Source organism: Chelonia mydas, chromosome 1 (assembly GCF_015237465.2).
Source record: "Chelonia mydas isolate rCheMyd1 chromosome 1, rCheMyd1.pri.v2, whole genome shotgun sequence".
NCBI classification, from domain to species: Eukaryota; Metazoa; Chordata; order Testudines; family Cheloniidae; genus Chelonia; species Chelonia mydas.
Genome location: NC_057849.1, coordinates 140,648,365 through 140,676,072, shown reverse-complemented (window position 1 = coordinate 140,676,072; position 27,708 = coordinate 140,648,365). Strand labels below are relative to the sequence as shown.

General features: G+C 39.5%; 1 protein-coding gene across 5 annotated transcripts; it reads right to left on the bottom strand.

Annotated features, from left to right (window-relative positions):
• Positions 1-545: 545 nt before the first annotated feature.
• ZFX (zinc finger protein X-linked) lies at positions 546-27,131 on the bottom strand. 5 transcript variants are annotated; one of them, XM_037901866.2, is made up of 9 exons: positions 26,995-27,131; positions 21,422-21,510; positions 20,327-20,893; positions 16,415-16,474; positions 8,336-8,485; positions 7,983-8,123; positions 7,752-7,886; positions 3,977-4,117; positions 546-1,999 (listed from the first exon to the last, which is right to left on the bottom strand). In XM_037901866.2, the coding sequence occupies exons 2-9, from the start codon at positions 21,480-21,482 to the stop codon at positions 813-815; spliced, it is 2,442 nt and encodes an 813-aa protein (XP_037757794.1). In that variant the 5' UTR covers positions 21,483-21,510; positions 26,995-27,131; the 3' UTR covers positions 546-812. The 5 variants fall into 5 exon arrangements, with proteins under 5 accessions (XP_037757794.1, XP_037757799.1, XP_043393927.1 ...); XM_037901871.2 differs by lacking the exon at positions 16,415-16,474; XM_043537992.1 differs by lacking the exons at positions 21,422-21,510; positions 26,995-27,131 and adding an exon at positions 18,301-18,497 and having other exon boundaries at positions 20,327-20,459.
• Positions 27,132-27,708: the final 577 nt, after the last annotated feature.

The following is a 27,708-nucleotide window of genomic DNA, read 5'->3' as shown; positions in this document are numbered from 1 at the left end:
CCAGGTAAGTGGAAGAGCTATATTTTATGTTTCCAATGGTAGTCAGCAGGAAGTTCAGAAAACCAAAACTCTTTTGTGATACATAACCATTCAAAGACAAAGAAGCACAGAGAATAAACATAATACTTATGAATAAATTCCTACTCCAAAAAGTGTAAGTATTGAAAAAATGCCCCCAACCATAATTTTTACTTTTTATAAAGGGAGGAATGAGATCCTTTGTAAAGGAAACCTGAATAAAAATGCAAAATGTATTTTTGTTCAGTAATATTAAATATAACTGTTCAAATGTAAAGTTTAATTTGCCACAAGTTATGTATACACTAAATAAGACAAATAGGTTGGCCCTAATAACATTATTCTTGACATTAAAATTCTCCATGTTATTTTGTACATGACTGACAATTTTAGCAAGAGAAAATTTAAAATATTTTTAAAATTCACAACAAAACTGCATTAACATGGACAATGTGAGTACCAACAAAGTCAGTAAGATAAATGTTTAAATAAGCTATTACGGTTGAAAAATTCAGTATGAGACAGGGTTTACTTTATTAAATGCAACTTTATTGTTGCCATCTTTTCCTCATTTATTAAACAAACTGAATAGAATTTAGAACACGCTATTGAACAAAATGTATAAAAGTCAACTAGAAGCAATAATCCTATTTGTATACAGCAATAAATCAAATGCACAGTATTTTTTATTTTTTTATTTTTTTGTGATCGCAGGTGATTGGCTTTAAAATAAGCTGACTGCCTGAAAAGCAATATCCTTTACAACTCCAAGCCATAAGTCTGTAAAAGAGACTTTAAGGCAGCCCAATATCTTTGTGATGCCGCATAATGTGCTGGTTTTTCTCTGAAGGCCTTCTGAAACCTTTCTTGCAGTATTCACAACGGTGAGGGTAGTCTTTTGTATGAATAGAAATAACATGCCGTTTGAAGCCTGAGGCATCTGTAGTGCTATACTCACAGTACTCACATTGATAAACTTTCCTGCCACTGTGTGTTTTCATGTGTTTTTTAAGCTCATTTTGTTGCCTAAACCCCTTTCTACATCTCTTACACCTGAATGGAAGATCCTTTGTGTGAACTGAGAGAATGTGGCGACTTAGAATAAACGGATCCGCAATCTTAAAGTCACAATGTCTGCACTGGTGCAATTTTTTACCCTTGTGGGCTGCCACATGTTTTTTCAGTTCTGAGGGCCTATGAAAGCCTTTATCACACATATCACACTTGTGAGGGTAATCCTTTGTGTGTACTGAAATTATATGCCGCTTCAAATCACTTGAGTTTGAGCTCTTGTGGTCACAATGCAAACACTGATGTGTTTTGCTTTCTTGATGTATAAGTATATGCTGCTGCAGTTCTTTGGTATCTGAAAAAGTCTGAAAACAAATATCACACTTGAATGGCATTTCCTTACTATGTTTAGTCTTTACATGAGTTTTCAAATTAGAAGAGTCAGCAGACCTATAATCACAATACTGGCACTCATATGGCTTTTCACCAGTATGGATCCGCATGTGCTTCTTGAGCTCTGATGGATGACGAAATCCCTTGCCACACTCTACACAAATATGAGGAAAGTTCTTGCTGTGGACAGCCAGAAGATGACGACTCAGTAACCCTTGTTCTGCTGTCTCATAATCACAGAATTTGCACTTATGCATTTTGTTGGCTCCTTTGTCCCTATGCACCATCTTGTGAGTAAATAAAGCTCCTGCATGAGAGAAGCTTTTCCCACACTCATCACATTCAATAAGCTTTTCTGTTTTGTTAGTCAGCTTGTGACTCTCCAGGTGGTTATGTAAACTTATTTTTTTATTGGTAGTGTAATCACAGTCCGTGCATCTGTATTTCTTCTTCGTAAGAAGGTGCTCTGGATGGTTTTTCATGTGCCTTTTCAAGAAACCTCTGGATTTAAACTTCTTTCCGCAAATCATGCAAGGGTAGACAGTCAAAGGATGACCATCAGGGCCAATGATTATTGCTGAAAATAAACAAAGTATCATAAAATTGACCATCAAACATTCTACTTCAAATCATTTAATTACGTAACAATAAGTAGTACTGTTAAATAAATCCAAATTAGTTACTTCCATTATTATTAAGTTCACTTTAACCACTATTCTGCACTAATTCTATAGCACTGATAATCAGAATTTCCCAACACTAACAAGTGCAGACTCAAAACTTCAGCATTTGGCACTGCTGTCAAGTATGAAACATACAGAGAGAAGGGTATCTTTACAACCAATGAATCAATGTCACAGACTACACGAAAGAAATTTGTAGAAACTCAATAAGGAATAAGTTAACATGTCAGTGATTACAGATCCTTCAACATTCTCTCAAAATTGTCTTTTAATCAGAATTGATACATTTTAATCAAAAATTGGAAAATTTATGTTAAAGGACAACTATGAACCAATGACACAATCTCACACAGCAAACTATTTATGATCCCCATAACATTCCAGATTTCAAAGTTATACTTTTTAACAAAATGAATAAAGTCCATTCACACCACAAACACTCCTATACAATATAATTTCTATAATATACTGTACATTCTGTTTGCTGTGAGATCAGATAGCAGCAGTGGACAGGATAGATTTTTTTCCATATACAAATGGCAAGGAGTTAGCAATCATTTCTTTCGGAAGCAGAACTTACATGTGTCATCCATGTCTTTCTTCTCAAGATTATACTATTATAATGAAATCTACATAGGTTTACACATAAAACCACCCTCAGACTGCAGTTGGTACAAAACTCATCAGCTCACTTATTAAGCAGAACATCGCACTGTGAGCATATTACATTGGTGCCACATGACCTGCACTAAACAGGGCTAAAACCTACATATCTGAGAGACTACCTCCCTCCTCATGCCATATGTCATGCTTACAAGTAGGAGAGATGTTCAAGCTGGACTCCTCTTGGTATGAATGAGAGTGGGTCGATGGGACAACATTTTATGTAAGGGCTCCTCAGCTTTGGAACTCATTCCCTCAGCTCTGTCCAAATTAGCCTGCATTTGATTACCTTTTGGAACTCTGTGAAGCACATTTTCCCCCAAATAAGGGAGGATTAACAGGGTAGTTGGTGGTGCAAAAGGAAGGATTGTTTCAACCGTTAATTCGCCTGGTCTGCTACTTGGGGGCTACACGAAATGGAACTGCTGCAGTTTAGTTACAATGGAAAGGAATTTTTGATATTTGTATTTTAAGTCAAGAACACCTAAATAAATGGAGAGGTACTCTTTTTACTTCATTGGAAAAATAAATAATTCAGTGAAGGTAGAAACCTACTAATGTCAACACCATGCAGCTGCTCTTGTGGTTTCAAGTAAAGATTCTGAAAAGACCATTAGGGCAACTTATTTCATAATTATAGTAAGTTTAAGAGACATGAGAGAACATGTATAGAATTTATACTTTATAGATAAAGTAACTTATGATACTCAAACTTCTTTAGTTACTTGTTAAATTAACTGCCATAACTAACTTTATTCAGTTTATTGCATATACAAAAAGGATAACCAGATTTTTAGAAAAGTACCATTTACAGCAATATTTTATTTGGCCAAGATCAGTTTTTGAAAAAGGTTATATATGCTAGTCAATTCAAATTTGTTTAACAAGTTAAATGTATAAGAATTTAACTTTTTGCCACAAAATTGCTTTTGTTTTGCCTGAGAAGGATTCACTTCCATTTGAAGCTGTGAAGTTAAGTTTTCCTAACATTTTTATTTCAGAATTTTAAAAAGAAAATACAAGTTGGGTATGCGAGCTGAACATCTTGCCAACAAATCCGAGAAGCGAAGTAACCATATTCTCTCTACAGAATGTTGTGTCTTCAAGTCCTCAGTGGCAATGCACATTTGTTTATGAGTATCCATATGTCTCTATCGAGGTACTTTTATAGCCCTATCACTAAATTACCTGAGCATCTAAGTACTCACCTGTTTGGTACTGCCTGGATTCAGGTCTCCTCCTTTTCTTTGGTTTTTGTTTAGCTAGTCTCCCAAGTCCAGTAGACTCATCTATGTGCAAGAGAGCACTTGCGGTGCCATTCCGGCTTTCAATCCCATCAGTATTATTACCTAATAAAATAGATTAAAATGATCTACCATAGTCACTCTAAAATTTATTTGGACTATAGAAAATATAATGATAAATGAAAAATAGACAAGAGAATATTTTAACTCAATAACTTATCTAAACTATGGTAATGTTGTTAAACCAAAAGGTCATTCAAATTAATTGATCCACAAGCACTCTTCTCAGTATACGACAAAATCTAGGACTAAAACAACTGTGTAACTGAGTATAAACTGAATGGTGCGGGTACTGGATTTGTATGGGGAAGGATCTGGATTCAAATCCAATGTAGTTTACAGAAGAAAACAGAAGTCCATTTCACAAAGGTTTCTCTCTTTCTAATCTCAATATTGCATTTTAAGAAAAGATTTTCCCATACATTTCTGGTTAGTAATTCTGTACAAAGAATTTCTAATCTCAGGAAACATGCAAATCACACAATTTATAATCTCAGGAAACATGTGCAAGTCACACGATTTATACCTGATATCCAGTATTCCATTAGGGTTCAATCCTGTAAGACCTGTGTGTGTGAATGCTCATCCTGTTCAAGCCAACTGACTTGACCTGAAGATAATGAAAGTTCCATATGCAGAGGATTTGCAGGATTGGACCTTTAATTTGGGAGTCATTGCTGAATGTGCCAGAGACTTTAATAAGAATTAGAACAACATGAATATACATAACTCACACTCTACACAAATCCGGAGATTTAACCTTGTACAAATTAATTTTAGTGAGCATGAACAGTGTGCTCAACACTGTATAAAAAAAGAGGAGGATACCACCCATGCCCCAAGGAGCTTACATTCTAAATATACAAACAGTACATATAAACAGAATGACATATAACGCACCAGATAATGGGTTTAACTACAAGTGAAATCATCAAGATTTGTTTTTTATTTAACAACATATCTTTTGTTGGTTGTTTAACATTGATAAGATTTTGTGGAATATGTAAGCTTTAAGAAGCGGTCTCACAAAGAGTGGTCTCTTTATGCTCCAGGAGAGGGAGGCAGTTCAAGATGGAAGAGGTAGCATATAAGAAGGCATGAAGACAAGAATGGGAAGAGGACAAAGGAAGCAGCTAGATAAAAGTAAAGAGTTGAAGTGGGTGTTTAGGAATGAATGAGAGAAAAAAATGTAGACAGGAACAGACTCATGCATAACCTGAGGGTTCTGAACTTCATGTATCAGCTGAGGAAAGCCAGAGAAAGGGCTGAAGAGTCTGTGTGGCAGGTGACAAATGCTTTTGGAAGGGAGAACCAATTTCACATCTGACAATAAAACATAACTGAAGTATGTACACAAGAGTCCTTACAGATTATGACATGACAAAATTGGATCTAAATGTTCTCAAATACAGGAAACTGTTTTCCCTACTTTCTAGAATGGAAAGTAGTAGAGCCACTGGATTCTGCCACATTGTAGCAAAAAAATAATAAAATGTGATTATTTTTTAAACCTCCCCAGTAACATTATCTCCATCACGCTCTCCTCCTTTGAACCTGTCATTGACTTTGAGGTTTCTCATCTGATCTCCTCTAAGCCCCCTTCAACCTGCCCCAGTGACACCCATGCCTTCCACTCCCCTTTTCTCACCTCTCCCATCAGATCCCACATCCTGACAATACAAGCACACTACTGTTTCCCACGTCCTCAAAAATCTCCACTTTAGACGTCTCACCTCTCTTTCTGACTACAGTCCTCCCTTTTTTCCTTCATCTTTAAAACTCATTGAATATGCTGTCTACAACTGTTGACTTAAGTTCTTCAAACTCCATTATGGATCCCCATTGAAACTGCACTCACTGAGGTCTCGCATGAATTCTTCATGGCCAAATCAAAGGTCTCAACTCTACCCTCAATGATCTCTCAGCACTTTTTAACAAACATTCTCCTTCTTGACAAATTTGTTCTCCTTGCCTTTTATGTCACCATCTTCTCCTGGTTCTCTTCATCTTTTCCAATCATTTCCTCAGCATTTCATTGCCCCCTTTCTCTGACACTACTGACATCATCACCATGTTCCATGTCACTTAGATCTGTAATCGAGATGTCATCTTTTATTCCACTCTCTCTCTAGCTCCACACATCAAAAATATGTTCAAATCTTGCTGCTTCTTCCTCAAAAACATTTTTAAGATCTAGAATTTTTTCTGTCTGAACAACTAATACTCTCACCCAAGCCCTAATCATCTCCTGTCTTTACTAATGCAATCTCCTCCTTTTCTATCCTGGAAAATCCACTTCAGTCCACTCAAGTCCATCCACATAGGGGTTAAGATTCTGCCCATATTGCTCCTCCTCTTTTGAGTACATCCACTGGCATCCCTTTCCCATCAGATATTCAATTTTCTTCTCATCTTTTAAGGTCCTTCAGTACGCTGTCCCTAACCACACATCCATTCTTCTATCTTACTGTGTTATCCCTCACCTCATCTCTTCCAGGTCGCTAATAATGCCAGCCTCGATTGTCATCTCTAAATTAATTTGTATAGTCATTACCCTGTTGTTCTTCAAATCCCTCCTCAGCATTCACTTCAACTGTGAGAACTATATGAAACGTCCAATTAATAAAGGACAAGTAGGTATACAGAAGGGATTTTTTTTTTTTTAAATGACTCACACAGCTACTTAGCCATGTGTTCCTATCACCGTTGCCTTTATCCTTCATTTTTTAGTTTGTTACACCACTTGTAGCAATTTATTTAAAATTATATTGTAAACACTTTGGGGCAAGGACTGTCTCCTACTATGTGTTTGGACAGCACCTAGCATACAGGGTCCCGATCTTGATGAGGTACCTGGGTGCTTCTATAACCTAAATACATAAATGATATACTCCAACAAGGAGAAAAGTCAGTTCAGATCTCAACTAGTGCCCATATACCAATAAGCAAGAACAACAATCCTGAAAAATTGGAGAACAACTCTGAGTTCTACCCAAGAATTATTTAAATGGAAAGTACAGTAACAGTGTCCGCTTCCTGCTTTCTTTTTAAAGGTATTTCATTTTCCAAGTACCAGACTATATATTTATGTACTCATCCAGGCACCCCAAAATAAAGTCACATGTTAACACTGCTTCTCAGCTAAGATTTACATGAATCCTACATTCTCCTGGTTGTCACTTTTGACAAAAATATTCATTTTTCTATTTCCAAGCCAGCCTTTATTGTACACCAAAACTGTGAAGGCCAGAGGTACTCAAGATACAATTTTTCAGCTGGAAGCCTGTGTACTTCTTGCTGTACCTCCTTCTACATTATTTATATGAAGGAAATGCCTGTTAAAATGGAAACAGAGAGGCTTGCTTTAAAATTTTCATCTTCCTTTTCAGGAATCTGTTTAGAGATTTATGGGTGACAGCATTTTGGAACTGTACGACACACAATGCCGTGGAATCTCCTTCCTTAGAAGTTTTTAAGGTTAGGCCTGACAAAGCCCTGGCTGGGGTGATTTCGTTGGGGATTGGTCCTGCTTTGAGGAGGGGGTTGGACTAGATGACCTCCTGAGGTCCCTTCCAACCCTGATATTCTATGATTCTATGACATTCTGATTGTAAATGCTTTTTCAGATATTTTGCTACCACCAATCCCACCCTTGAAGAAGTGCTTGTACATGACCTACCATAAGCTGCTGCCCAAGCTATGGGCATAAAAGTTTTAATTTCAGTGTCATCAATTTGCTGTTCATGGGCCACTGCTGCATCTTCCTCCCCTACAATCACTTCCATGTAAACCTCATCAGCAATTTCTGCAACATCTAAGAGAAAAGGAAATTAAGAATAAACAGCATTAATAATAATTTCACATAATTGAAAATAAAAACCCTGTCCGCAAAAAAAGGCCACCTACTTACTTAAATCTTCATCTTCATGCTGAGAATCATTTACAGTCATGTAAACCATTTTTTCTCTTGGAATACGAACACTGTTTTGATCAAGTAGTCCCACTCCATGATCATTCTCAGATTCACTCTCCACAATGTCTACCGTGCCTCCTAATTAAGACGACCAGAATAAAAGTGTTTTTTTAAAGTACATTTCTATCAAATTACATTCTAAACTGAAAAATAATATAAAAAATGTTTATATTCTTTAACATTTAGAATCCATGGCTCTTCACAAATGACTTGAGAAAAGCCATAGTCTCAGAGTATACAGGATTTCAGAAGCGAAGTTAGAATATTCCAAAATGACCATGCTGATTTACCTAAATCATCTTCTCCAGGATCAGCTTTGAAGATATATACTTTGATGACTTCTGGACAAATGCTGTCCACTTTACACGGATCACTTTCTGACTCTGCTTCCATGGTAATTTCAGCAGAACCTTCATGTTCTATCTTTCCAGTATCATCCACTACAAAGACAAATTATATTATGATCACACAATCTATACAAACAGCTGCAAATGAGAGAGGATTCACTTTATCATTTCAGTTTGAAAATGGTTAAAAATGAAAATAAATTTACTGGTTTGACGCTGTAGTGGAAGAAGCCACACAAAGAATTGCTTAAGATTCCTTAAAAAAAAAAAGAGAGAGAGAGAGAGCGCGAGTGAGAGACAGAAGCAAATCCAAGACGCAAGATTTTCATCTTCTAGATAAGGTAAAAGTGATAATCTGCATCACCCTATTAGAAAAAATAGCAGCAGCATTCTTACGTAAGAACGTAAGAATGGCCATACTTTGGGTCAGACCAAAGGTCCATCCAGCCCAGTATCCTGTCTACCGAGGAGTGGCCAATGCCAGGTGCCCCAGAAGGAGTAAACCTAACAGGTAATGATCAAGTGACCTCTCTCCTGCCATCCATCTCCACCCTCTGACAAACAGAGGCTAGGGACATCATTCCTTACCCATCCTGGCTCATAGCCATTAATGGACTTAACCTCCATGAATTTATCCAGTTCTCTTTTAAATCCTGTTATAGTCCTAGCCTTCACAACCTCCTCAGGCAAGGAGTTCCACAGGTTGACTGTGCGGTGTGTGAAGAAGAACCTTTTATTTGTTTTAAATCTGCTGCCCATTAATTTCATCTGATGGCCCCTAGTTCTTATATTATGGGAACAAGTAAATAACTTTTCCTTATTCACTTTCTCCACACCACTCATGATTTTATATACCTCTATCATATCCCCCCTTGGTCTCCTCATTTCCAAGCTGAAAAGTCCTAGCCTCTTTAATCTCTCCTCATATGGGACCTGTTCGAAACCCCTAATCATTTTAGTTGCCCTTTTCTGAACCTTTTCTAATGCCAATATATCTTTTTTGAGATGAGGGGACCACACCTGTACGCAGTATTCAGGATGTGGGCGTCCACGGATTTATATAAGGGCAATAAGATATACTCCATCTTATTCTCTATCCCTTTAACGATTCCTAACATCCAGTTTGCTTTTTGGACTGCCGCTGCACACCGAGTGGACGTCTTCAGAAAACTATCCATGATGACTCCAAGATCTTTCTCCTGATTAGTTGTAGCTAAATTAGCCCCCATCATATTGTATGCATAGTTGGGGTTATTTTTTCCAATGTGCATTACTTTACATTTATCCACATTAAATTTCATTTGCCATTTTGTTGCCCAATCACTTAGTTTTGTGAGATCTTTTTGAAGTTCTTCACAGTCTGCTTTGGTCTTAACTGTCTTGAGCAGTTTAGTATCATTTGCAAACTTTGCCACCTCACTGTTTACCCCTTTCTCCAGATCATTTATGAATAAGTTGAATAGGATTGGTCCTAGGATTGACCCTTGGGGAACACCATTAGTTACCCCCCTCCATTCGGAAAATTTACCATTTATTCCTACCCTTTGTTCCCTGTCTTTTAAACAGTTCTCAATCCATGAAAGGATCTTCCCTCTTATCCCATGACAACTTAATTTATGTAAGAGCCTTTGATGAGGGACCTTGTTAAAGGCTTTCTGGAAATCTAAGTATACTATGTCCACTGGATCCCCCTTGTCCATATGTCTGTTGACCCCTTCAAAGAACTCTAATAGATTAGTAAGACATGATTTCCCTTTACAGAAACTATGTTGACTTTGGCACAACAATTTATGTGTCTGACAATTTTATTCTTTACTATTGTTTCAACTAATTTGCCCGGTACTGACGTTAGACCTACTGGTCTGTAATTGCCTGGATTACCTCTAGAGCCCTTTTTAAATATTGGCGTTACATTAGCTATCTTCCAGTCACTGGGTACAGAAGGAGATTTAAAGGACAGGTTACAAGCCATAGTTAATAGTTCCACAATTTCACATTTGAGTTCTTTCAGAACTCTTGGGTGAATGCCATCTGGTCCCAGTGACTTGTTTTAAGTTTCTCAATTAATTCCAAAACCTCCTCTAGTGACACTTCAATTTGTGACAATTCCTCAGATTTGTCACCTACAAAAGACGGCTCAGGTTTGGGAATCTCCCTAATATCCTCAGCCGTGAAGACTGAAGCAAAGAATTCATTTAGTTTCTCCACAATGACTTTATCATCTTTAAGTGCTCCTTTTGTATCTCCATCGTCCAGGGGCCCCACTGGTTGTTTAGCAGGCTTCCTGCTTCTGATGTACTTAAAAAACATTCTGTTATTACTTTTTGAGTTCTTGCACTACTTGATGAAACAAGGGCAGCTCTTATGCCCTATTTCAACCCAAGCTAGCCAAAATATACTGGTGATGAAGGCAGTAAGAGATAGGAAACAGCCACAGTGAAGAACACAAAACTGCTTCACAACTTCTCTAGGTTGCCCTTCCATGACCACTAATATAGAGAACCAGTACCACAATTTGGAGCAAAGAGAAGATGAATGTTATTTTGGGATACTTCCTGATGGTTGTCAAACTGCAGTAAGAAGAGGGGAAAAAACAGCATAGTAGTACTTATTCTACAGCCCAGGTTTCATACACTTCTTCAATTTTTAATGACGTTCTCCCCTCTACACACACATCCAACAAGCTATTAACTCCCTTCCCATCAAGAGCTGTCCTTTAGTCCTCTCCCATAAGGCCACACATTACAGATGTCCCTTCAGTTGAGAACTTGGCCTACCTCCCTTCTAAGTCTGTTAATACTGCTCCTTTAGTTGGTTAGAAAAGGGGTTAACAACACAAAAACATTAGATCTGTCTTTTCCCACTCACCAAGAAGAAGTATTTTAAGCAATCCCAGACCCTGCTTGCTAATAAAAGAAGGGACCAAGTTCAGTTTCAAACTAATGAATTGCCACTCTAACACTGACAAATTCTGATTCCATCAATTCCTGTTAACTTCCCTACAGAAAGGAATTTAAATTGTATGTAGTATTACAGTCCTATATCCATTCCCCAGTATTATTTTATATTCACTACACAACAATCTCTTAAAGGAAGACTGTGCCTGTTCCATGGCTGCTCCTCAACGGACTTCCTCCAAGCACCAGAATGAAAATATAGTTCACACACACATACCCACATTCATGTGATAAATTTATTTTTCATGCAGATTTTACTCACCTGCTCTGTGCCCACTAAGCCACTAGTACTGGTACACTTCTAACACTTGCAATCTCATAAGCAGCTTCAGAAATCTGACATCTTTTAAAAACACATATCATAACAAAATGTTTCTTTGCCCAAATGTGGACTTTTATCCAAAAATATTAATTTCCACAGGCTTACAAAGGCCACTATCTCACAACCTTACAGGGACTTCCCCTTTCCAACAGGATCCGACATTTTCTTCTAGCACTGGCAGAGTCCAAAGCACTGGACTTAAAATATATTATGTTATCTACAATAAATACTTTAAGTCTCTTTTTGAGGTTTTTATGGCTCCTTTAAAGTCATGTATAGTTTGGAATCATGGTAACAAAAGGCACAAAGTTTAGAGGAAAAGAAATGCAAAACAGTACCAATAAAATCTTTTAAAATGCTAAAAATTTTCTAATAGCTTTCTGTAACATGTGGCATATACAGAGTACATGATGACATGGTATAAAAGTCTTATTGGCTCATCTGGAATTATCTTCATTAGTCAATCATGGTTTTGCCACTCATGAACAATGCAGCCATCCTGAGCATCATGATGACCTCCTTTGTAAAGTGCTTTGAGATATACTGATGCAAAGCACTATACAAGACTAGGTATTATTATTATTATTGTGCAATTATGTCAACATAAAACCTTTATACCACATACAATCTATGTATTCTGTCTCTCATCTGTACTATACATATGTTTACATATGCATAAAATTTCTCAACAAGGAATGTAAATTAGTAGCTATCACTATTTGCAGAGAATATTATGCATTATATTACATTACAAAATGTTCTTTAATCTACTAGTCCCATCACTAGAACTGGCAGCAGGAATGCACCAAACACTATTTTTTCAAGTGAATGATGAATGAACACTGCACAATATATAGCTTCCAAAGTCCCAGAAAACCAAGAGTACTATCTGAAATGCCTTTAGGAACAAGATCCTAGATCAAGAGACAATGTCCTTGTTAACATAGCTGTAATGAAACTCAGAATCTTTTAAATGGAGAAAAAAGGTAAGACATTATGGTGATATGTTATTACAGATCACTTTGAAAATGCAACCTTACAGTAGATGTTCTCTGCTACCTGGATGCACTTTTATAAAAAATTCCTTGGAATATACATGAGACCCCCAACCATAAATAAAATTCTGGCATAGGGGGGGAAAATGTTTTGCTATCATTCCTCAAGCATACTTTTTGTTTTGTTCCTTCTGTTGGATTTAATTACTCCCTTCTGGATTGGCTATCAGCACTGTCCATCATGTCTATATTGTGCTTTCTCATCAATAGGGCTTGATACTGCACCACTGAAGTCAATGGGAAATTTGCCACTGACTTAAACGGATGCAGGGACAAGTCCTTAACAAGGAAAAAAATAACTGAAAGTTCTACAGCCCAGAATACTATGTTGGGCAGGGATTGTTTTTGGTTTTTGTTTTAAAACAATAAACTTCTAATTGTAGAGTCTGGTGGTTTTTTGTTTTTTAAATAATATTTGTAGTAGAGAAGGTTTCTGGCTTATGAATCAGAAACTCAGTTGCTTCTCCTCCAGACAATGGATAAGGTCTTCCTACGCTGGAGAGTAATCTTTGTGAAAGATGTAATTTTAAGGCAATTGGTGCATATTTCAACATACAAAATTATAATTTGTTTCCTGACTGCCCTTTACATTATATAAAAACCTCAGATATGATTCCTATTTAATGTAAGTATCCTTTAATAATCCTATTTAACAAACAAAACAAAAACATGCCAAACTTTTTAAATGCGAGTACGTGTAGAAATGTAAGACCAAATTTTCCCCTTGGAGGAAAAATTCCCACACATTTCTGGGAGAGTCCGCAGCATTAACATGCTAGCAGTGCTTGGCAGATTAGAGGAAAAGAGTAGAAAATATGATAGACAGTGCACTAAGTTCAATAGGAGAAAAATGGGGAAGAAAGGATGAGAAAAGAGTAAAACAGAAGACAAGATCAGAGATAACAAGGAAAAAAGGAAAAGGAAATCAGAAGGTGAGATGGAAACAAGGGGGAAACAAAAATATATCCCAGCAGGAATAACACCATTTCCCTCTCCAATTGGCTCTAACTATAAAGCATGTTTGCACTGAAATATAGTTTGGCTGCAGCTGCTGGCCATTGTCTGCAATCCACAGTGTAGCTGGGTGGTTGATTAGCGATCAAGACATGTAGTGTGCCTGCCACACTGAAGCATCTATCTATACTGGTTTATTTGGGCTTTGGTATCGTCCTTGTAATTACTTATTTTAGGGTGCAGTCTAAAAATGTTATTTTGGTTACATAGTGAATTTTTTTTTAAATGAACAATTTCCACGCATTTTTCTGTATTTTTCTTCTCAATCTCAGTTAGAGAAAATGAGGTTTACAAACATCAACCTGGTCAATGTTTAAAATGTGAAGCCTCTTAGATGACTGAATTTTTAATTCAAATACAGGACCTATCTATGGGTACTACCCCATACCTGTCTTACCCATGAATGCGCCAAACACAGGATGCTGCCATTTTCTTATATTCTCCCTCCTAGAAGTAAAAAAGGAAAATGTGTTCCTATCTGTTAATTTAATTTCTCAAAGAATGCACGCTCACCAGTTTTTACTAAAGGATTGTGGCCTTCCCAGTAAGTACACTGGGCCCTTGTTAAACTGATCACAACCCATGTTACTGAAAAGAAGAGCTAGAACTACTTTACTCCAAAGCTGTAAGATGTAACTTTTATAAATATTAACTAAAATCTGATAAACTTTATAAAAACTTAGTAAATGAACTGGCTATGTTTTGATTCCTCTATACCAGAATTTTACTTCTGGGTGGAGATTGCTTCTCTAAGAAAATAAATAAAAGCAAAACAAAACAGATAACCTAAGAAACTAGATACTTTTTCTAAAACAGAAGTTTCCAAACTATGGTCCACAAGGCACCTGCTGGTGGTCTTCAGAGAGCTCACCGATCACATGATGCTGGCTCTTTTCTCATTTCCAGTTGCTAAATTTACTTTAAAAAATGGCAAAAAATACACTTTCCTAATGTTACTTTTTTTTGTATTCAATTGCTATAGTTGCTACAGTGATTTTGTGTGATCACAAATGGAAGAGGAAGGTGGACTGCACAATTGTGCACAAACGTAGAAGTGGTCCATAAAATAATCTGTTAATGTAGTCCACAAAATGAAAAATCTTGAGAACCCCTAATCTAAAGCATATCTAGATAGTCTCCATCTGGAAGAATAACAGTAAGACAAAGAGGTAATAAAGGAATGACTAAGAGCAGTACAAGGAAAAACAAAATATAGCTTAACAGATTAATTCAATGTTATTAATATATAATTGTCTACTATACTACTACTGTAACGTGGTGGACAACGGAAGCGTTATAAGGACTTGCTGAAGGACAACCTAAAAAAATTTAATATTGACATTGATACTTGGGAGACACTTGCCCAGGATTGTTTAAAATGGAGTGAAGTCCTACGTGATGGTCCCCTGCATTTTGAACTTGCTCACCGACAAGCCGAAGAGGACAAGAGGCACAGGAGGAAGGAGAGACAGGTCTCCAGTCATGATCAACAGCCTCCTGCTGAGCCTGAAAACATCTGTCCTCATTGTAATAGAACATGTGGTTCAAGGATTGGCCTTATTAGCCACCTGAGGACCCATAACTCCCATGGAAGATGATCATACTCAGTAACAAATGATCGCCCATCATCATCATTCTACTACAGCATTTGCTTCCCACCAAACATTAAATCTAAAATGAAAAATTCTTATATATGAACGAATTGCACTACATACTATGTCAAAATGTGACCCTGGAAAGACCAAATGGTATAATCTTCTTACATTTCTCTATTCCAAAAATATACAAAGTGGGAACAATTCAGGTGCCATCCTTTTACATGTACATACTCATCAATAAATGCATCATCAATCCAGCCCCTGAATCCAAAAAAATTACTCCATATTTACATCAATTTCACTAAGATAAGAATCTGGCCCCAAGTCAGTGTAGAACAATAAGAACGTGAGTTCTGTCCTTACGTTGCCAAAAATTCTCAGTATCACAGATAACAGACAAAATACTTAGGATAAGTTGTTTGCCAGCTTCTAGAACAACTTGCTTAGTTTAGTATTTCCTTAACGCAAAAGGTTGTTGCATTCTTCCATAATGTTTATACTCAAGTAGGTTCCTATACAGGCTGTATTTCCCAAACTGACCTTCTGCTCAATCTGAACATTTACACTGTTTATTTGTATTTGAAAGGCCAGACTTTCTGTTCACTGAAAGTGGCAATTTTACTTCCTGATGTAGACTAGTATATCTTGTGCCCACTTTCTTTTCCACACAGAACACAGTTATGATGGTGTCCAACACAATGCCAGGCCATCCTGACATTTCTTTAATGGTAAGAGGACACTGCGAACTTCCTACAATCCCAAGAAACAGAACTCTATCATAGATAAGTTTCCCAAGACTCAAGGCTGATATCTGTCATTAGTCGGTCTTGGTGGGCTCTGCAGCAAAGTAGCTCCAATTCCCATAATTTGGCTCCTGTCTACCCCGCACAGTAAAAACTAAGCTCTTGAATATAACTCTTACCAATGTATCCTAATGTCTTCCACCTTATGATCAACACACAGTGATCTCAAACATTCTTGGGCAGGACAGTTATGCACAGTACCATTATAATGGTTAGATAGGGTCTGACAGCAAATGTTACTTTGAGGGAAAAAACTATTATTATGTCTTGCACCTTTAAGAATCTCCTCAAGAGAAAATAGCTCTTTACTCCCAGGTTGTTGATGAAGACAGCCTGTAAAACAAAAACATTTTTTATATCTGCTACAAAACCATGATTCTTCACTACTGAAGCCATATGGATTATGGTTCTGTTGACTAGGTCCATTGCTCTTGACTTTATAAAAATATCATCCAGGGGGGTGGGGGAGAATGTGCCCCTTCTAAACCTAAGTAATTATACAATCACTGTTACCATCTTTGTGAATACCCTTGGTTCTGAAAAGGTCCTGTACTGAAAATGTTGGTTCTGGTACATGAATCAAATATTTCTTACTCTAGGCCTGATTAGGATGTGAACGTAATGTGCCTGCTATACCTGTTGACATCATACAATTTCCTAGATTTGCGGCATACTGGACCAATACAAAGTTTCCTAGATTAGCCTTCATTTCTTCAGATTTCCCATATTGATTATTTATATTTTACCATTCTTATTGTACAAAATATACTGAGAACATCCAGCACAACTTCTCTTCTGATGGAGCTGTTTCTATTGCCCCTGTTCAGCGACAAAAAGCTAATTGCATGTCTCCTGCTTTGACGAACTGAGTAAAATCCGGAATGTAGAAACCTTAATTTCAGTTGGATGTCCAGCTCTAAGGTACTGTCCTCCAAGATAAACTCCAACATCCTTCTGTCTATGGCCATTTTTTAACATTTTATTAAAATGCTACATTTCCATTTAGGGAGAAATGGCTTTCCAAATCATAATTTCGGTCTATGGCTAGAGGAGTTGGATTGATGTGTATCTGTCCATAATCTGTCCCCTTTTGGCCAAGATATCTCAAAAGTCCTCCTTAAATGACTTTTTCTGGCATGGATAAAAGGAAAAGTGTGGTTTATCAAAACTCTTGGAATCCTTTCCCATGCTGCTTAACAGCTGGCAGTGGTTTTCATTCTCTGCTTAGGGATCCAAAGGCAGAGCTGAGTTAGGTATAAATAGCCAGGACCCAGTTCAGAACAAACAACTGAGTTTCTGAGGGCAAAGACAGAGTATCTACACAAAAAGAGAGCATCGCTAGTGGTAAGAAGCATTATCTTGGAAGCAATATCCAAGGAAATCAAGGCAGTCTCATTTACATGCTAGATTCCATTTGTAATGGGAAAAGGATGATTCAAACAGTAGATAAATTTGCTGAAGGAAAAAGTCTCACAGAATGTAGATCACTAAGACAGGTACTATCAGAAAAGAAAATGCAGTTCAATCCATAAATGAGAAGAGAGGAAGAAGGAATAAGAAAAGCATGTGTGGAGCCATTCAATTGTCAGAGTAGCAGCCGTGTTAGTCTGTATCCACAAAAAGAAAAGGAGTACTTGTGGCACCTTAGAGACTAACAAATTTATTTGAGCATAAGCTTTTGTGAGCTACAGCTCACTTAGCTGTAGCTCACGAAAGCTTATGCTCAAATAAATTTGTTAGTCTCTTAGGTGCCACAAGTACTCCTTTTCTTTATTCAATTGTTAGACACTCATTCAACCATTCTCACCTGAGCAACAGCTAAACCAATCTTGAAAAATGAGATGATGATCAGATTAAGAAGAAGCCAGGTACAAAGAGTAGCCTATCCAGCAAAGGGAAAACAATGAAAGGGAACCAACCGACAGAAAGAAGGTGGCAAGTGATCTTACCTAGGAATTCCAATGAAGAATATGGGACAGGTAACTTGTGACCCATATAAAGTGAACAGAGTAATATTCTGCCTCTCAAGTGATGGGCAAAAGTATTCCGAGGAAAACAGGCAAATGTTCATGTATTGTAGTACACATGGAAACCGGCAGCATTTAGATACTATGATGCAGGTACCTTAGATTAAGTCAACCTCACAAAATTCTACTCACCCATTTGCCCAGGATGCATAATTTAGATAAATATAAGTGCAAAAAGTTGTGACAGAATCAAGGATGATCTCTGGGACTTGGGGGGGGGAATTAAAGGTGAGATTGATGTTGGTGGTGATCTTCTCTGAGAGCCATCTGGTACCAAGTGCAACTGAAGAATGGAGAAGATTGAGCCTGAAGACCAAGACAGACATACACTGTAGACGTAAAGAGGAGGGTTTTGAATTTAAAGATCATTTGATTTTTTTTCTATAATGAAGTGACTATTTAGATTAGACAATCTCCACTTAAGAGGGATTACTAACCTCCTGACTTCAAAACCAGTAGAACTTGTTAGGCAGGCTTTAAATACAGTAGAAGGTAATGGAGGAAACTTTCATTTAACTCAAATTCTAGAATGTACGTTCAATTCAAAATATAAAGAAAAACAATAGATACGCTTTGCAACAAAGGGTGAATATAAAATTTTAAATTTACTTAAGTACCTGAGCTAGAAGAGACAAATATATTACAAAAATATTTAAAAACACACTGGCATTTAATAGCAATGAAAGTAAAGAATCAAGTCAGTGAAGGAACCACCCTGGATCTACTTCTCACCAAGTGGAAGTAACTGACTAAGAATAAAAAATCTTGGTTCTGTTAAACATGATGAGGTTATCTCATGTTTTCAATCTCTCTACAGTTAAGAAGTACAAAAGGATGGTTTCTTAGTTAGGGACCATTAAGTCGATCTCCATATTACTTTAAAACACAGCTACACAAGGGTATTCAACACTAGGAAGTCAAATGTTAGGGAATTAAGAAATCAAGTGATCATGGAGGCAAGGAGAAGAAATATTCAAATCTATGAGTGCAGAAGATGATATTATAGTTAAGCCAAAACAAACTACAATTCCATTAAAAAAAGAAATATTCAAACAACAACATGCAGACAATGAAGAACTAGTCAAAGAACCTGTACTGGAAACAAAGCAAGAATCAATCAATATATGACGTCAGTTAAGTTCCATTATTTGAGTCATTAAAATCTAGATAAAACAAATAATCCTGCAAGGGTCAATGTAAATGGGCTAAATGATACAATATGTCTGTTCTATTTCAATGATTCTACGACAAAAACCTGTTTAATATCTTTCATAAATTATATAGGACCCAAGAATGTTAATCAGATAACACCATTAAACTCAGTGTTAGTTTGAGCAAAGGCTTATTTCCCACAGAGGAATTAACTTTATGATTTGGTGGTGTCCCTCCCACACCCACACTCCTGTTTCAATATTGCAACTCTAATAGACCATTCTACTGGTACAAAGGGGCTTAAAAATATTCAAAAACCAAAATCTTGAGTTCAAGGGAGCTTCCCAAATATGTGCAATAGTGGCTGTCCTTTTTGCTAATAGTGTACCTTCACATGTTCAGTTTATTCAAGAGAAGAAACATGTTATAATAGAAAAGAAAAAAGTTATTGCTACCTGTATTTATATATCTAAAAGAGGAGCTTAGCAAAAACACTAAGGATAGTATTTCAGATGCAAGACATTTTTCAAACTGCAGAAAAATAGAACAGTTCTGTGGCTGTCCCTCTTCCACTTATGTGAAACCATTCTTTTGCTTTCTTAGTGATTTTGCAACATATACATTTGTCTAAATGTATATGCTGGAGCAATGCCAGGTTTATTTCCTATAGTTGTTATTAAGTGGCATTTTACATGTTACAGAAAGTATTCACATAAAATATTGTTCTGTAAACTAATACATGAGTATTTTATTTTAAAAGGCTTATTTTAATAATCAGATAGCTGGAAAAATTACTTTATCTATATTAGCTTCATAAATAAACCACCTCAGCAGGAACACAATTATAACAGAAAATATTCATGCATATTTATGAGACTTCGTTTTTATAAACATTTCAGAAAGCTCTCTTTCTCTCTGGCATTATTTAAAAGGAACAAAAATTTTCAAACAGCACCCCAGTCAATGTCATTCACTCTATCTTTTACTGCTTTCCCCATAAACTTACAGGAAATCATAAGGTAATCTTCACAGTTGCCCTTATCATCTTGGTGCTGCACAGGGATTCCATTGGCATCAATCACTGCTTCTGAGGCACAGTCTGCTACCAACACTTCTTCAGAAACTACATCTTCTCCCAGACTATCGGTGACAATTTCTGCTTCTACAACATTATCATGAACCACATGTTCCACATGCCCAACTTCAGGTACATGCATTGATTCACTTGCCAGTACATGTTCTGGTATAGACAATGCTGCTGCTGCTATGTCAGAAGCTAAAACATCATCTGGAACAGTGCAGTGTGCTAAAGAAACTTCATCTGCTACCTCTGTGCCCAGCACTTGTTCAGGAATAATGACAGTTTCAGACACATCTGCCTCCTCCATGATATCTGAACACTGAACATCCTCAATAACAACATCCTCAATGACATCTTGGATGACTACAGAATCTGGATCGTCAGGAACAAAGTTATGCACAGTTATGTCTGAGTCCACCACATCTGAAACAAATACTGTTTCTTGCACTTCCACAACAATCTGATCTCCATCCATATGTGCTGCATCAGACCCTGAAAAATATAATTAAACCAATGTTTAAAACATCCACAGTAATTCAAGGAACATGGCTGATATTTATCAGCTGCAAATTATTACAATTTGTCTTCAGCTTATAAACAACATATCTATCTACCACAAGCATTCTGGTATCTTTGACCATATCTATTTACAGAAAGACATGGTAGTTGAAAAAGCACTAAAAAACTTACTTTCTTATTAGCCACTGGCATTTCTTTGACAAATTAACATAGACCAGTTTTCTAGCATTCAACTAAAAGAGACCATAAATTTTGTTATGGGTAAGGTCAGCCATTTTTGAGCCTCTGCCATAACCCCCAAACACTTCTCCTTTCAGAGTATCCTGTAGCCAGTACATTTTAGTTACATTGTTCTGAACTAAAAATAAAATCACAAGTACAGCATTCAGTCCAAAAATAATAACAAAACAGCCCAGCACCATTCAGTAACGACAACGGACTGGTTATAATCTATTTTATGTTTAACATGAAGGGCCTCAGATGCTTTATCTCCTGTCAGACCTGTTGGGTCAAAAAACGCGTTTGGCTCATGTGGCTGCAGTTCAAGTCCATCTTCATCCATGGCCTTTAATTCTCATCAGTCACAGTGCCTGAAAAAAATAAAGAAGAGAAAGGTTACTTGCCCAGTAACTGTAGTTCTCAGAGAGTTCCCTATGCATATCTCACACTCTTATTCAAGAAGCGAAATCCTAGCCCCATTGAGGTCAAAAGCAAAATGCCCCTGGACTTCAGTATGGCCAAGATTTCACCCAAGTTGCCTGTGCGGTTCCTAAATCTCTGGAAAGCCATACCCTTTAGGGCTCCCAAAAGCATCTCATGTGACTGAACATTCAGAGCTTGAACAAAGCGTAGATGACCCCTACACACCTCCGTTCATTTTTCCTGAACCTCATACTTCAAGGAGGTATAGAAAACTCTGAGGAAGAAGGGCAGAGAAAGCGAATACATACAGATATTCCCCAAAGAGGGAAACCTCTGCAAATTTCCACTCATGAGAGACTGGTAAGCAGTACAACCCAGATGGATGATGGGCTGAGGAGTTCTCAAATTACTAATGATTACAAAATTACTCAAGGTGAGTAAAGGTAGATGTCTAATAGAATCAGAAATGGACACTGCTCTGGGGTCCCTTATGTTCACAGCCTTTGGCAGTCAGAAAGGAACTAAGGTAGCTAGGGCTTGCATTTCATACCTCCCTCAGGGTCCCATATGGTTATTGCCACAAGGTTCCAGACCCCCATGTCACAGGCACTTTGAATCTCATCAGTGAGATTATGCAGAGGCTCCCCGGAGAAGCGTCACCCATTTGCTTTTAGACTAAAAACACCATCTGGTCTCAAACACTATCAAATTTAGAATTCTATCAACTCTCTATAGTTTGATACAGCGTCAAAACTTCTTTGATGAATAGTAACTGATTAGATCTTAAATCACCCTATCCCCCCAAAAATCTAAATACTAAAAGGTTAAGAAATTCTCATTACAATTTACCACTCTAACCTTAACTCTGCCCCCTTGCATATATGCTTTAGAATTAGGGTTGAGCAAACCAGTCTGGCCAAAATAAGAGCCAGTACAAATCCCAAGCTAGGGGGATTTGATGTGGTAAGACTAGGGAGAGGCCACAGAATCTCCTTGAAGACTTCTTCCAATAGGAAGAATTATGTCAGTAGGAGGAAGGCATGTGGTGTTCCTCCCTCCAAACACTTTTGCCAATAATGGGCAGGAACCCCCCACTATCACCATAATGCCTTATTACAATGCATGAGCCCAATATAAAGAGTTAAGATTTTTGTGGAAACCTTAACTGAAAACGTCAACAATTTGTTTTCATTCTCCATCTTTCCTTTATATTAATTAAGTTTTTGCATGGGGGAGTTTATCTGAAATATAAACAAACAAACATTTCCAAACACACACACCCAGCAGCAAATATATTTCAACCCCATCCTTGCACAACCTAATCCTCTGCTACTCCCAGCTAACAAATCCTCCTGTTAAGAAAAATAATGTAAACAAGTTGGGAGTGGGGGGGTGAAGGAGAGGGAGTGTAGCCAGAAATTAAACTATGAGAACAGCAGTTGCAGTCTGAGGTAATAATGATACTTTGTTCATGGACTCCTTTGTTACTTGGAAAAGTCCAGTTGAACGATCCTAGATTTTGAAAAGAGATCTACACTGAATAGACTGTGGAGGACTCTAGTCGAAGAAAAGGGATCTGCACTGACAGATTGTTATCGAGTTCTGTTGAGATCAATCAGGCCACTTTGAATGTTAAGATATTATGTCAATGGCACTCTGCCCAAGCAGATCCCTCCACAGATCTAGGACCCCAAATACTCATCAGGAAGAAACTTTTTTAACTCTGGATCTGGGAAACATCAGATTTGTCAACTTTTGTTATCATAGAAAAGCAAGAACTCTAGCACCCCAGGTATTCTAAGATAAACATTTATACAAGTATTAATCACCAGTCCCAAATTTGTTCAGCTTTAGTAATTAAACAAGTTCAGGTCTATTAAGTCTATTAAGAATTTCTTTCCTACAATAGTATGTTTTCCTGTGATGCCTTCTTATGGTTGCTTCTTTTCCTTCTCTCTTTCTCCACCCATTTGGATCTCTCAATCTTTCCCTACATTATGTTCTCTACTGTCTTACCTACATTTTATCATACTACACCCCCAGTCATTTATTGCTCTTTTCTAACTTACCCTCTCTAACATACCCCCCTATGCATCCCCCTCATTAATGCACCCACACAGAACTTGTAAATTTATCAGACACCTAGTAGCAAGAACTAAACTTGGTAGCCAAAAACTGACAAAGAAGACGGAGTGACCTGCTCTGTCCCAAAGCAATGCCAAGTAGAAGTATTATTTATGGACCCTACTTAATGACTCCATCTTGTCATACATATTAACCTTTGATAAGTTAGAGTCTGATGACTTTGAAGCCCCAATTCCCACTGGCTGCTGGAAGAAGCATTCACACTTTCTATTCCCCACTCCCACGCCACGGCCTCCTTGCTCCTGCGAAGGATGTTATCCATCTGTTATCCTATCCCTCCCTCAAATTTCTGGCTACTGCACAGGGAGGTCTCCATTACTCAGCTTCTCCTTTTGGGTCCTTCTCTCCTAGGAATAACTCCATTGCTTTTCTCTACTACTGTTCTAAGTTCCAAAAGAGTGAAATTGACCTGATTCTCATAACTACTCAAGGCTGCCCATAGATTCTGAATAGTAACAGTAAAAACTGACAAGTCTCTGGTCAGTGCTCACCCTGATGCAACTTAGTAAAGATACCAACAACAGTAGAGATGCTAGAGCTGTCCATCTGCAAATTCAGGAAGACAGCATTATATTTGTTTGCACTCTGTTCATGCTCAACCACTGAGATCAGAAATTCTGCAAATGTTATCTTACATTCTGCAAATGTTGATTTCAGTCATCTGAGAAAGCTTTCCAAGCAAGTGGATTTTTAAGATTTAGTGGGGTGAATCAAGGATAGATTTTCTACCACTTGTAACTTGTACAACATAGAAGTTTTATGATTTTTTTTTTTTAAACTAGCCTCTACTGGAATAAATAAGATTTGCCTTAATACATTTTAAGACCCCGATCCTACAACTAGATCCATGCAGAGACTTCTGCACACATGTGGAACCTCAACGGCTTCAAAAAGCCTCTTTGCAGGTATACAGATCCGCCTGCACAGTCAAATCCAACTGCAGGATCAGGGACTAAGTCAGTTTCATGTGGTTCTAGAATAAGTATTATCTTAAATATTATATAGTTTAGTCTGTAAAGCTAAATTATAAAGACAGCGCTAACAGGATGCTTATTATATCTGCTTATATAAGCAATATAGCTTTATTTGGGCAAATGAAAATCAAGGCAAATTTCTGATATGAGAACAGGTAAGAAAAAATATATTTGGAATACAAATTATATTAAAATGCTGGCAATTCAATAAAAAAAACCCTAAAAAACCCTTCATTTCCCCAGATGTTATTTACATCTTTCCCCATAACTCTGACTTTAAATACAATCATTCAAGAAAGCCATGAACGGAGAAAGAACATGTGCAGGAGAGAGTGAGATTATAATATGCCACTGAAACACACATATTCCACTACCCAACCCGCTTCCAAAAGAAGCGAGAGGGGGAAGACTAAGGCCTGGTGTACACTAGAAAATTACGTCAACATAACTACTTTGTTCAGGGGTGTGAAAAATCCACATGCCTGAGCAGCGTAGTTAAGTTAACCTTAAATTCACATGTAAAATTCTTCCGTCAACCTAGCTACTGCCCCTCAGGGAGGTGGATTACCTACGTGGATGGGAGACTATGTCCTGTCAGCATAAGTAGCGTCTACACTGAAGTACTACAGCACTGCACTTGCAAGAATGCCACTAGTATATTAAGTGTAGACAAACCCTAAGATACAGCAAAATCATTTCTCCATCCTTACGGATGAGAGTAATACACAAAAATCCTTCACCCACCTCCATTCCCATAAAAATACCAATACACATAGCAAAATCTCCCTCATCCCTGTACAGAATTTCTTAAAAGCACAACAAAATCCTGACCCCACTTCCACTGGTTAAGAACAATCAGCAAAATCCCTTACCTCCCATCCCCAGTGAAAGACCCCCATCTACATCAGAAGTATAATTGAGTCAGGAGAACCAATTACAAGATTTTCCCTGATCTGGTCACATCCCAGTTTTAAAAGTAGTGTAGTAAATGTAGTGTAGATGGGATCTAATTGTGTCCCCATAATTGGGTTAAAGCCCTGAGCAGTCCAATGCCTTAGCCTACCAGCAACTTATTACTGTGTTGAAACCGGGTTCCTCTGCCTGACTTGATCACTGAGAATGTAACACACACACAAAGGAAGAATCATGTTCAAAACTACAACTTTATAAAGCAAGGGCTCAACTTCACAAGTAAGTCCTAAAACCATGACAAATGTTCCAAATATCGTTAGCTGCTTGTTTCTTTTTCTGCATCTCCCTCAGTTTGGGCAGCAAAACCAGCATAGTTTCCCTGTGGCCTACAGCCAGGCTCCAAACTCATTTTCACTCTCCTGCACTAACTCAGTGCTGGATGTTGGATTCGCAGACACTGGGCAAAAGGCTGTTTCCTCTGGATTAAGAAAAGAGGGCCACGGGGGATGTTTTGGGTCAGACAACGTCTGTGCTGATTTTAATAAAGCCTAAAATCGGGGAAACATTTAGCCCCGAGTATCTCTTTGAAACTCTTCACTGAAGGGGGCTCTACAGCCGGGGCTGGGGGAGAACTCACAGCCCCCGCTAGGAAGGCAGCCATTCTTCCCAGGGAAGGGAGCCTTTCCCGGGCTCCCCCTCGCCCGCAGAGCCCGCTGGCTGGGCAGGGAGCCGTGCCGAGGGCCCCCGCTCGGCGCTCGCAACAAGGCAGCGTTGCCGCGCTCCAGGCACCGCCAGGGGGGAGGGGTGCGTGTCGGGCTGCAGAGCGGCGCGCCCTGCCCTGCCCTGCGCCCTCCCGAGGGCGGCGGCGGCGGCAGGGCGGGCGCCCTCCTCCCTCCGCAGTGCGGGGGCCATTGCTGGCGGCCCTGGCGCTGCAGCGGCCCAGGAAGCCGCCGGGGGCGGACAGCGCCAGCGCCAGCCCCGGCATGGGGGGCTGGGGCCGCCCTCGCTGGCCCGGCCCGCACGCGGGGAAGCCTGGCTGCTGGGACGAGCGATTAATTCAAGATGGCGGCCGGCGCCCTGCCCCCGCCTCTCGCAGCCTCTGTGCCCCGCCGCCATCTTGTCTCCTCCTCCACAGGCTCCGAGAGCCCCCCACGGCCGAGCCCGCGGCCTGGCCCCGCCGCCCCCCGGCCCGGCCCGGCCCAGACCCTGCTCCCCACACGGCCCGGCCCCGGCTGCGCCGCACCCAGCCGCGCGGCGAGAGCTCGGCTCGCGGCCCTACGGCCCGCTCCTGCCGGAGCCCTGGCGCGGCCTAGCTGCGGCCTCCTCCGGGCCTGCACTGCGGCGCCGCGCCGCGGCCTGGTGCGGGCACGGGGAGGAGAAGGCCCGGCCCGCGCTGCTTACCGTGCGGGGTGGCGGGCGGCGGCGCTCGGCTCGGGGCGGCCTCTCGCAGCGCGACTGGGCCGAGCTCGGCGGCGGTGGCTGCGGCGGGGCGGGCGGGAGGGGAGGGAGGGGCCGAGCTCGGAGCTGAGTGGAAGCGGCCAAGCTCCCCGGGCCGGGCCCGCCGTCAGCACGTCACGTCACTGCCCGAGAGAGACCCAGGAAAATGCGGAAGGGAGACGCCGCCGCCGCTGCCTGCGCCGCTCCTCAGGCCAAGCGCCCGGGGCCGCGGGCAGCGGAGCGGGCCCGGGAGTCGGCGGCGCCGTTGCCGGGGAGGACGAACAGGAGGGCGGCGGCTCCTCCTGCTGCTGCCGCCTCCTCCGCTCTAGCTCGGCCGTAAAATTTCGCTCGGGGCTCAGAGCCGCTCAGCGCGGTCCGGGAAGAGGGGAGCTGCTGGTGGCCCGGGCCCCCTGCCTGGCGGGGCCTGGGCACCCCCACTCCAGTCTCTGGCACTGACCCACGGGGCTGGCCTGGCTCCCCCGTCCCCCAAAATATATTTTCAGCCCATCCTGGAAACTTTGCCCCCCCCCCCCGTTTTGAGGGGAAATTAAAGGGGTTGTTTTTGGGGTGTTTTTTTTTTCTTTTTTTTTTTACTATTTTGGGGGGAGGGGCGCTTCTGTATTTTTTTGCATGTGGAAATAAAATCGGATTGAGTAGCGGAGCTCGGGAGGAGAGAGG

Bases quoted from the DNA above. Each gene is read 5' to 3' on its own strand.
- ZFX (XM_037901866.2), bottom strand. From the start codon at position 21,482: ATGGATGAAGATGGACTTGAACTGCAGCCACATGAGCCAAACGCGTTT. The intron at 16,475-20,326 runs GTAAGTTTATGG...TTTGTTTTACAG, and splicing joins AGATTACCTTATGATTTCCT to GCTGTCTTCATCAACAACCT. The intron at 2,000-3,976 runs GTGAGTACTTAG...GTTTATTTTCAG, and splicing joins ATCCAGGCAGTACCAAACAG to CAATAATCATTGGCCCTGAT.